Raw genomic sequence first — 11,434 nt, 5'->3', positions numbered from 1 at the left:
GGTGTCCACTCCTCCACAGAAACAGCTTTTCTGCAGCCTCAATGTCTTTGCCTATTTCTGGGCATCTCTTCTGTTTGCAGAACCTGAACAGGGAGAGGTCTCTGCTATGAAGAGTGCAGATGTGGATGCTTCCGTCTGGGTGTGCAGAGCTGAGAGGCTGGCCAGCCCTGGCCCATGTGCTGCTGACTTTGCAGTCACTCCCTGGGCCAGAGGGGCTTCAGGCTGGAGTCTGAGCCTCATGGGTCAGCAGCTGTGATGTCACCAATTGTGACCTCAAGGGCTTCTGACCTCGCAATGAGTTTGTTGGCACTGCCTGTCTGGGGGCCCTGGGGCTGCTGTTCCTGTGGTAATGTGGCAGCTGGGACCATGGCCAGCTTCAGTCTGCCTGGCATCACATAAGCCAGCCCACAGGATCCTGCAGCTTGTCCTTTCTGGCTGGAAGCTCTGGGCATAGCCTGGGACTGGGTCTCTCCCAAGAAGGCTGTAGCCAGGGCCCTGCCAGCCTCGGGGGCCACAGCAGCTCTCACACCAGCATCTTGCTGGACAGGAGCAGTTCCAGGACACTCTGATCACACCTGATCATTGTCACTGCCAGAATTCAAGGCAGCTGCCTGGTGAGTGCTAGCAGCCTGTGTGGCTGGAAAGGAGAGTCCCCAAGTCGGTTAGGGACTTGGGAAGCAGCAACAGGGTGGTGGAGAAGAGCCTGGGACAGGGTCATGATGGCAGAGGGCAGCCCTGGACTCTGCAGCAGCCCTGTCCCTGTGGGGCAGGTTCAGCAGTCAGCTTACAGGGTCATCCCCATGACCTAGGGGTCAGGTGGGAGGGTATGGGGTGGGCCTGAGGGGCACTCCTGCCTCCCTTGATCCCTTAGTTCCTGTGGTAATGCTGCTTCCCTGGTCCAGGACTGTCTGAGACTGCGTGGCCCAGCAGAAGGAGCACAGGCCACCCATCCTGAACCTCTTCCCCTACTCTCTTTGTGAATGCAGGCAAATCAGTTAACTTTCCGGAGCCTCAGTTTCCTTACCTGAATTATGGGGGTGAGCATAATATGTTCTCCATCAGGTAGAAAAAAGTGAAGTGAGGTTATGCATAGAATGTAGCAGACACTTAGCAGAGGCCACAGGCACCATTCTGCAGCCTCCCACTGTGGCCCTGCTGCCTGTCCCGGCCCAGGCTTCCCCTGCCCCACAGTCCTCAGGGTTGAGCCTAGGCTGGAGGTGACTCGCCCAAGTGCACCTGACAGGAAGGGGCTGAGCTGGGGCCTGGCCCAGGCTGTGGCTGCAGGACTGTGGGCATAGGCCCAGCAAAGGCATCCCAGAGTCCTCAGAACAGCCAGGGCTGCAGGGGCAGAGGCCACCAAGACCCCCTTTAGCTAGCACTGGTGTAGGGAGCTGCACCCTGTACTAGGCTAGTGGGCAAGTCAGTGGGTAAGCCCGCCCTTCAGGGCCCAGGGACTTCTTGGTGTGGGCAAGGGACAGGTCGTGAGCAGGGCTGGCAATATTTCTGGGCCAGGGCAAAGGCCCTCTGGATGGCTGATCTTCCAGAGTCAGAGATGGGGCACGGAGGCGGTGGGTGAGCGGGTGTGTTCTGTCTCACAGACAGGCTGGTCTCCCATGCCATGACCATGGTCCCAGTGGCCTGTGTTCAGTGTCCAGTGTGCAGCCTCCCGCCTTGATCCTTGAGTGATTCCACACTTGGCAGCAGGCAGCCTCCCAGCTGGCCCCATACCCTGCCCTCAGAGGGATGGATGAGCAGCATGGCACATTATTCGATCACTGCCGAGCAGGCTTGCCTGAGCCCACCAGCTTTTGGAGGACCCCAGAATCCCAGATTTGGGAAGGGCTACCCGTGTTCCCCAGGGTCTCCTCTCCAGACATCATCGGATTTTGAATCATGCCAGGTGTGGTAGTAGGCCACGCCAGCTGCTTTGAATTGGGAAGGGAAGCAAGGTGAGTTATGGGCTGGTGGGGGCAGCCTCTGCCTTGGACCAAGGAAGCGAGGAGCTCCCAGGTCACGTAGCAGAGGATAGGGACAGAGCTGGTTGCGGGCAGAGTGGTGAGAGAAGAGAGGCCAGCCACACCCAGATGGCCACCTGCCTGTGTGTGTGGGTGTGTATGAGGTCAGGTCTGAGTGTGAGTCTGTAAGAGTGTCTGTATGTGTCTGTGTGTGTGAGTGTGAATCTGTGTGTGTGTGAATCTTTGTGTGAATGTGTGAGTCTGTGTATGTGAATCTGTGTATGTGTATGTGAGTTTGTGTGTGTGGGTCTGTGTGTATGTGTCTATGTGGCTGTGTGTGTATGTGAATCTATATGTGTCTGTGTGTATGAGTGTGTGTCTGAGTGTGTATGTGTCTATGTGTGTGTCTATGTATTATGAGTCTGGGCATGTGTATGAGTCTGTGTGTGTGTGTGTGTGTGTGTGTGAGTCTGTATGTGGGGGGTGTCTGTATGTGTGTGTCTGAGTATGTCTGTGAGTCTGTGGCGGTGAGCCTGAGTGTGTGTGAGTCTGTGTGTGTGTGAGTCTGTGTGAGTGTGTGTATATGTGTGAGTCTATGAGTATCTGAGTCTGTGTGTGGGGTCAGTCTGTGTGTGTGTGTGTGTGTCTGTGAGAATGAGTGTGTGTGTGTGTGTCTGTGAGAGTGAGTGTGTGTGTGAGTGTGTACGGGAATGGCAGTCAGTGAGGCGAGGTGGGAAACCTGCTTAGCGGCCGCCTTCTCAGCCTGGGTCCTCTGAGGCTGGGGCGTTTGCAGCGGTTGCTGGGCATGAGTGTGTAGATATGCAGTCCCCAAGCAGGCCCTGGACAGGTGCAAGTGCAGTGGTGCACTTGGGAGCTGCACCCAGGAGGCGCTGAGAGGATGTGGGGAGGGAAGGGGAAGGGAGGATGCACTCTGGGGTGTGTCCTCACCATGGCTGCAGCTCAGCCAGCCCCCACAGGCTGCTGTGGGTGACTGTGCAGAGCACAGCCCCCCGAAGAGGGGCAAGGGAGCTCGGGTATTTATCCAATTCCCTGCCCTCATCGGTGAGGGGCTGCTGTCACTCTCTGTGCATGGCCTAGTGCATCTCTGCAGCCGGAGGGAGTCAAAGGCCTGGCCTCCAGGTGTGGAGGTGAGAGCGGAGGGGCTGTGCATGGGCCCCTGACAGCATCTGCTGCAAATCTGGACCTGGCTGAAGCCAGGTCCTCACTGGCATGCAGGCTCCCTGCTTCTGTGGCATCCCTACCAAAGCAGTGCACGGTCCTCTAGGCTGAGGGCCTTCAGTGGAGCACCAGGTAGGATGGGACAGGGTGTGGTGTGGAGGGGCTGGCAGGCCTGTGAGCTGGGCTGTCCCAATGCTGCCCACCAGATGTGGGAGGAGGCAGACATTCCTCAGGGCCACACCCCTGCCCCTGCAAGGCACACTACATGGTCCTGTCCATCAAGGGACCTCCCAGAGGGCAGTGGGGCTGGGGGAGCCTGCGGAGACAAAGCTGGCACAGCCCTGGAGGGGCAGGGTTATGGAGCAGGAAGGCAGGGAGTGGCTGGCAACGGTGTTTGAGGGTCTTTGAGGCCAGGGGTTGGCTCTAGACCAGTGGTCCCTAACCTTTTTGGCACCACAGTTTCATGGAAGACAATTTTTCCATGGACACTGTGGCGGGGGGTGGTGGCTGGTTTGGGGATGAAACTGTTCCACCTCAGATCATCAGGGATGAGCTAGATTCTCATAAGGAGCATGCAGCCTAGATCCCCCACATGCTCGGTTCATAATGGGGTCTGCGCTCCTATGAGAATCTAATGCTGCCGCTGATCTGACAGGAGGCGGAGCTCAGGTGATAATGCTCACTCACCTGCCACCCTCCTCCTGCTGTGTGGCCCAGTTCCATGCTGGAGCGGGGTCTAGCCTGCACCGTGTCAGGTCCCCTGTGACCGTACCATCCTGGCCTCAAAGGGTGATGGCCCCCAAAGTCTGCCCATCTCTCCTCTGAATGGGCAGGCGATGCCTCCTCAGTGTCATAAACACGGGGCTTCGGCACAGCAAGGCTGGTTGAGAACCCCCAGCAGCCAGGGAGGCACATGTGAGGGGTCACTTTGACCAAAGGGCTGGCCTTCCTGAGAGAGGACGGGAGCCAAACACTCAGGCCTAGGGTTCTGGTGAAGTGCAGCCTCCAAGCTTGTCGCTAGAACCACACCCAGGGAAGCAGCAGACTTCCTCCGAGTGGCCAGAGCTGTGCTGTCCAATGCAGCAGGCACTAGCCACGTGCAGCTAGCTGTTCACAGTTATTAGAATTAAATACAACGGAAAACTATTCAGTCCCTCAGTCATGCTCAGCTGACAGCCTCATGTAGCCAGCAGCTGCCATCTCGGGCAGCACGGACCTAGGGCATTTCCATCATCTCAGAAAGTTCTACTGGATGGTGCTAGTCCCAGAGAAAGGCTACCACCTGGCTAGGCCACAAGAACCCAGCCCCCCAGACCAGGAATCAGCCCCACTCCCTGACCAGGGCTTCACTCGTCAGCTCAGGGGACGAAATGTGGCACCCGGGGAAACTGGCAGGCAGTCGGCGTTGTCACAACATGCTTCAGGGTCCTGTGTGGTGGCATGCTGGCTGAGGTGGCTACCATGAAAACACACCAGTGAGAAGGAACAGGTGACATGCTGCCACAAAGGACACCGGGGGTCAGACCTTACCCTCCACTAGTCTCAATGCTCACCTAACTCTGCTCACCTGGGGTGCTTTAAAATGTATGTACAGCCAGGCTGGGCGCGGTGGCTCAGGCCTGTAATCCCAACACTTTGGGAGGCCGAGGCGGATGGATCACCTGAGGTCAGGGGTTTGAGACCAGCCTGGCCAACATGGTGAAACCCCGTCTCTACTAAAAATACAAAAATTAGCCAGGCGTGGTGGCAGGCGCCTGTAATCCCAGCTACTCGGGAGGCTGAGGCAAGAGAATTGCTTGAATCTGGGAGGCAGAGGTTGCAGTGAGCCAAGATCATGCCATTGCACTCCAGCCTGGGGACAAGAGCGAGACTTCGTCTCAAAAAAAACAGAAAAACAAAACAAACGAAAAATGTATGTACAGCCTGGGCAATATAATTAGACCCCATTTCTACAAAAATAAATAATTAGTGGGGCATGGTAGCACACGCCTGTGCTCCCAGCTACTCGGGAGGCTGAGGTGGGAGGATCACTTGAGCCCAGGAGGTTGAGGCAGCAGTGAGCTGTGATCAACCACGGCACTCCAGCCTGGGTGGCAGATCAAGACCTTGTCTCAAAACAAACAAACAAAAAACTAGAAATGGACTTACCATATGACCCAGCAATATATCTCAGAGAAATGAAGACTTATTTTCATGCAAAAACTTGCATCTCAATATTAATAGTGGCTTTGTAAGTGCCCCAAGCTGGAGGCCTGACAAGCTGCACAACTGCACCCTGGAACAGTGCTCAGCAGCAGGAGGGACAGACTGTGGGTGAAGTTTAGGCAGATCTGGAGGAAAGCAGGATGAGAAGGAGCCAGTCTCAGGAAGACACCTTGTGTGCAGTTCCTCTGCATAGCGCTCCTGAAATCACATGGCTGCCCCATGATGAGGACAGATCAGTGGCTGCCAGGGTTGGGGAACCCGGCTGTGGACAGGCATGGCTGTGGAGGGGTAAGCGTGAGAGAGCCTTGGGGAGAGCACCTCGTGAGGACCTTGATTATGGTGGTCACAGGAAGCTACACACAGGAGAAAATTGAACAGAGCGGTGCATGCACAGGGCAGTGATGCAGGTCATTTGGTCGCCCGCAGGCACCCCCAGCCCTACTGGGCTGCTCTGTCACTCTGCCTCCTGCCCCCCACCACCCCTGCCCCCTCTGACGCCTCCTGTTGTCTTCCAGCCATGGCCGAGAGGTGCACCACAGCTTAATCCGCTCAGTGATGGACTCCAGTGCCCGCAAGATGTCTCACCCGAGTAAGAAGTGGAGGATCCAGGCCCAGGAGAATTTTGCCAAGAAGTTTCCATACAGGTGTGGGACGCTCACACCTCTGGAGCCAAGCCCTGCCTCCCCTAGGTCACCCCAGCATCCTGGGAACTCAAATGCATTCTGTGGGGCTGCAGCTGGGAGGGGGTTTTGTCCACAGGGAGCCCCTTAGCAGCCCTTGCCCAGCTGACGGTCTGGGGTCCGCCTTCGTTACCCCCATCACAGCCTAAGCCGAGGGGCCTCTGGGTGGGCTCAGGCCTCCCTGGGTCATCCCAGAGCCCAGGCCAGCTGCTTCCCCAAGTCACGTGAGGAGCATGGCCACAGACGACTGCCCCTCCTGAGCTGTGTTGGAATTGGTGTGCTGGGCACCCGTTGTTTGTGAGCTCCTGGGACTCGCAACTAGCCAGGATAACGGGCAGCCCGAGGGGGCCTGGGCCAAGTCTCCACAGGGCACTTAACATAGGGACAGAGCCACGGACCAAACAGGCAAAACAAATGCAAGGGAGATCTTGCCAGCAATGCCCGGGGCGCAGGGCAGCTGGCCTCCCACCTGCAGGACAGCAGGCAGCACCTGGCACTGGGGCTCAGCTTGGCACCCTGAAACCTCAAGCTTCCCACTCCATGCTCACCCCCCACCCCAGAAACAAGTGTTGTGCGCCCAGTGGTGGCCCTGGATGCTTGGCAGGGCTGCCCACAGGGACCACAGGGGACCACCAGGGCAGCCACGTTCCAGGGAGGTGGGGACGAGGAGCTCCATGCTGTGCCCCTGTGCCGGGCCAGCTGAGCACCTGTCCTTGTCCTTGCCCCAGGAGACTCTAGCCATATCCTCGCACCCCATTCTGTCTCCGACCACAGACACCATCACATGAGGCCCAGGTGGTGGGTACACACCAGAGTGGCCTCAGGTTGAAACCAGGGGAGGCCAGCACCCGGGGGCTCAAGTGCTCTGCACCATTTGGCTGCTGTGGCCATGACAAGGCTCTGGAGCAGGCTGCAGTTTAGCTCCCACCTCCTGGCTGTGGAACCTCTGTGCCTCAGTTTCCTTGTCTGTAAAGTGTGGGTAACACCTGCCTCACAGCACACTTGTGAGCTGACATATGGGCTAATATTTGTGAAGCACTTAGAACAGTGCCTGGCAGATGGAGAGTTCCAGATGAGTGAGAGTTAATTCAGGAGGCTGGTGGTTGGTGGCCATGTTGACATTCCAAGTGCTGTTGCAGGTTGTCGTGGCTGACAGAGCCCGACCCTGAGCCCCTGCAGCCCTGGGAGGTCACAAAAAACTCAAACACGGTGCAACTGCCCCTGCAGAAGAGGTTGGTGCCAACGAGGTCCATCCCAGTCCGAGGGTAAGTCCCTGCCCTGATGCCACCGCCCCCACTGGCTGTGTGCATGCTGCCTGGCCTTCTGTCCCCCAGTTTTGAATGCAGAAGTTAATGTCATCCTCCCAGCATGTGCCACTTTAAAGCTGAGGAAACTGAGGCAGAGAAGGGGGACGCTAAAGCCTGATGACTGTTCCCGCAGCCAGGCAGCATCCAGGCAAGGGCACACAGAACCTTCCCTGGGCAGGCCTAGTTGCAGGAGTGGTGGAGAAACTGGCCTCAGTGCAGCAGGAGTTTAGCCAAGTCCTCCACATGGGAGAGCAGCAAGGGAAGGAGCCGGGAGCTTCTGCATTCAGTGCGGCTGCACTGGGCTGGCTACTGCTGTAGTCCAAGGGTGGAGGCCCTGGCAGGGACCTCTGCACTGGGCCGCCCTCAGCTGACCACAGCACAAACTCTCATGCCCCCTCGTCACCCCATGCATGGGGAGCTCAAGGAAACCCTGGACACCTTTGGAAAGATCCAGCCACGGAAAAGCAGACCCTCAGGCACACCTATTCTCTCCTAAACAGATGTGGAGAAAGAAACAGAGCTTCTGACCCAGTGTCTCCTCAGTCATACACGACACAGGGAACATCTGTGTGGCACTAAAGGGCTTCCTCCACCAGTAGTGCAGGACCCCTAGCCTCCTGAATGCCCTGGCCCCACTGATGCCTTGGCCCCCCCGCCCACTCCAGTTAATGTCAGGGGCAGGGCGGGGCCTGTGTTGACTTTTCCATGCCCATTGTGTGATACACTGCCTGTCAACTCTGGCCAGCCATAAGGATGCACATGGGTTCCCCTGAACAGACACCTGGAGAGACAGTAGCGCCACGCACACACACACACACAGACGAAGAACAGACGTACACGCACACCCAGCACACAAACGGCCCTGGCCTTTGCCGGGCCTCACTCCCCGTAGTTTGGCTACAGAAGCATCAGATCCCCAGGCTTTTGCCCCACATCTCCGAGCTGAAGCGATGGGGCTTAGCGGCCAGGGCTGGGCTCTGAGAGCTCGGATGTTCCTGGTCTCAGATTCTACCCATGCAAAATGGACTGGCTTAGAGTCAGGGGCACCTGTGGGGTCAGAGCAGAGGCCTGGGGCCGAACCCCTGCTGTTGGGAACGTGTCAGGGAGCTGAAGGGGGCAGTGGGCAGAGCTGAGGCTGGGGAGAGATAATTGACCAGGGACCGAGCGGCTCCCAGGGCCCAGCCACAGCAGGGAGTCGGTCCCATGCCAGGGCTGGGGGAGTGGGCATTGGTGGGTTTCCACATCTCTACGGCCAGGCCCATGAGCACAGGAGCTAGGGAGGGGGCTGTGGGTGTCAGCCTCAGTCAAATGGCAGCAAAACAATGGGGAGCAGGCAGAAGGGAGCTTTCCCACGCCATCCTGTGGGGGAGCTGCGGAGATAGTCAAGCCTGTGGGTGGCATGCTGGGTCCTGCATGTAGCGGCTGGGAGATGGGCTGGAAGGAGGAGTGGGAGACAGAGGGTGGCCTCACAGTCAGGTTGGCATGGCAAAGAGGTATGCCTCTGGCAGGTGCTAAAAATAAAGCTTGCTTAGTGGATGGGCAGGACTTGAGACCACGTCCCCAGCCACTTATGGGCTGGGGCTCAGGAGGCACTGGGGAGGCTCCTAGATTCTGGCTTGGATGTCAGGTGGCTGGAGGAGCCTGTGTGGGTGGGTGAGTGTGCGGTGCCCCCATGGCTTCCTGGGACATCAGGCGGCAGAGCCTGTGTGTGGAAGGGGCCAGGTGAAGCCTGGTTGGGAGCAGATCTTAGTTGGAGCCCTCCCAGATGTGGCCCTGGCTGACTTCTCTGGGCTGCAATGGCTGCAGCCAGCAGGGGTCCTGAAGGCCAGGTGTGGCTCTGTGTGGCTTCTCTAGGCTTGGGGCTCCAGATTTTACATCACCATCTGGCTCCTGCCCGGCACCACTACCAGCACCATCACCACCTCCACTGTGCAGCCTTTGGGAACTCAAGTTGCTGAGTCGCCGCTTCCCCAGACAAGTCGCCTTCCTGCTGTCCGCCCGGCACACTGAGGCTGCCTGCCCCCAGACCAGCGAGGCGGCAGGGCCGTCCAGGGGCCTCTCCTAGAGCCTGGGCTCTGTGTGTGGCCTTCTTATTGGCCACCTTCTCCTTGGCGGGCTCTGGGCAGTAGCCACAGAGACTTTAGTAAAGGGATCAGCCTTCATGGCCATCATAGACCAGGAGTGGTTTGTGGTCCCCCCAAAAAAGCTACACCAAGCTAATAAACTGCGGGTTCCCACCCCACTTCCAGTTGGAATGATCACTTTGCCTCCCTGAGCCTTCATCTTCTCATCTCTAAAATTGTTGTAATAATGTTTAATCTTGCAGGGTTGGTGTGAGGATTAAAAAGAGTATGAATGTCACTTCTAGGACTTTATCCCAAATGTACACTCACACAGGTACGTAAATGCTGTTCACTCCAGTGCTGCTGGAAACAGCAAAGGATTGGAAAGCAGCTAAACTGTTTCCTAAACACTGACGGGAAGCTGCTAAATTATACAACTACTCCCAGAAATCTTAGGCAGCCATTCAAATATAGAGGCAGCTCTTTATAGACTGATCTGAATGATGTACAGATCTATTACAATTTTTGTTAAAAAGCACAGCAGAAGAGTGTGTCTGATATGCTGCCATCTTGTGTTTACCAAAAACGGTGTGTGTGTGTGTGTGTGTGTGTGTGTGTGTGTTGTGGATGAGGAGTAGGCAGCAATCATTACCTTTGAGGAGGAGAACGGGGAACCTGGGGACAGGACCGAGAGTGAGGCACACCATTTTGTGGGTTGTCATACATGAGCCTAATGCCGTATTCCTATATTACAACATCAGTAATGTAAGGAGCGTGGTGTGGCTGCTGGAGGCTGGTGATGCCTTTGGAAAGCAAGACAGCAGCACTGGGCAACGGAGTGCCTGCTGAAGATTTAAGGGTCCCCCCACTGTGTTCTACAAAGACAGGAGCTAGAAAGTCACCTTGGAGTCCTTGGGAGGGTAAATAAAATCAGGACACTTTGCAGCCTTCTCCCTGGAATGGGGGTAGGGGGACCCCACTAAGTGGGGTGGGTAAGTGGTTTTATTGTCTCTGAAAGGAGGTGAAGTGAGGACCCTTGTGATGAAAAGATTGAAGGGGGTTGGCTTCCCAGGCCCTGGGGGCAGGACAGGGATGGGTTCCCAACCTGCAAGAAGCAGATCCTGGAGAAACGTCTGTGGTGTTCGGGGAAGGGTGACCGGGCTGCACTGTGCTGCCCCAGCCAAGACTCCAGGCTCCCTCCCCAGGTGGGACCCCAATTCCATGCAGGGGACTCACAGCATTTGCCTGGGGATGGAGTACAGCTTCCAGCAGCACCCACAGACCTGCAGGAAGCAAAGACCCCTGGGGTCCCCTCCTGTGAGGGTGGGAGCCAGGCTGATCTTCATTTGGACTGTATAAGCTTCGAGGAGGTTGGCTCTGAGGTTTAAGCTATGCACTGTTTGATATAAGCAAAATACAGCAATGCATGTTTACCATGCAGCATAACCAGGGACATGAGACCCACTCTTATCCCTGCTGGGTGCTCCTTCCCCCACTTCACCACACCCTGAGTCCCTCGTCCCCTGCCCATCAGGTCACCACATCTTTCTCCCCACTTAAAAAATGTTATATCTTGGCCAGACATGGTGGCTCACGCCTGTAATCCCAACACTTTGGGAGGCTGAGGGCAGGTGGATCCACTTGAGCCCAGGAGTCCGAGACCAGCCTGGGCAACATGGTGAAACCTCGTCTCTACTAAAAATACAAAAATTAGCTGGGCATGGTGGCGCACGCCTGTGATGCCAGCTACTCAGGGGGCTGAGGCAGGAGAATGGCTTGAACCCGAGAGGTGGAGGTTGCAGTGAGCCAAGATCGCACCACTGCACTCCTTGAAATAACACATTGTTTGCTTTTTTCAATTATATAAGACTGAATCAAACTCTGTGCAACTTTTTCCCCTCCACAGCAAGTTGCTAAGAGTCATGTGATGATGATGCTACTGCTGTAGTTCCTTCATTTTCCACTGTTTTTCATTCCATGATGTGTCCATTCTCTTTTGGGTAGATGTCTGGGTTGTTTCCACTTTGTGCTACTGTGGGTGCTGC

The 11,434-nt window shown here is 56.5% G+C and overlaps 1 protein-coding gene across 1 annotated transcript; it reads left to right on the top strand.

The window, feature by feature from the left end:
* The first annotated feature begins 308 nt into the window (after positions 1-308).
* Positions 309-9,584, top strand: C21H3orf22 (chromosome 21 C3orf22 homolog). The gene is made up of 4 exons (XM_003275564.3): positions 309-614; positions 5,855-5,983; positions 7,159-7,284; positions 9,181-9,584. Exons 2-4 carry the CDS (start codon positions 5,895-5,897, stop codon positions 9,389-9,391), a joined length of 426 nt encoding a protein of 141 aa, XP_003275612.1. The 5' UTR covers positions 309-614; positions 5,855-5,894; the 3' UTR covers positions 9,392-9,584.
* Positions 9,585-11,434: the final 1,850 nt, after the last annotated feature.

Source organism: Nomascus leucogenys, chromosome 21 (assembly GCF_006542625.1).
Source record: "Nomascus leucogenys isolate Asia chromosome 21, Asia_NLE_v1, whole genome shotgun sequence".
NCBI classification, from domain to species: Eukaryota; Metazoa; Chordata; class Mammalia; order Primates; family Hylobatidae; genus Nomascus; species Nomascus leucogenys.
The sequence above is the reverse complement of the archived record's forward strand: the minus strand, read 5'-3'. Positions and strand labels throughout refer to the sequence as shown.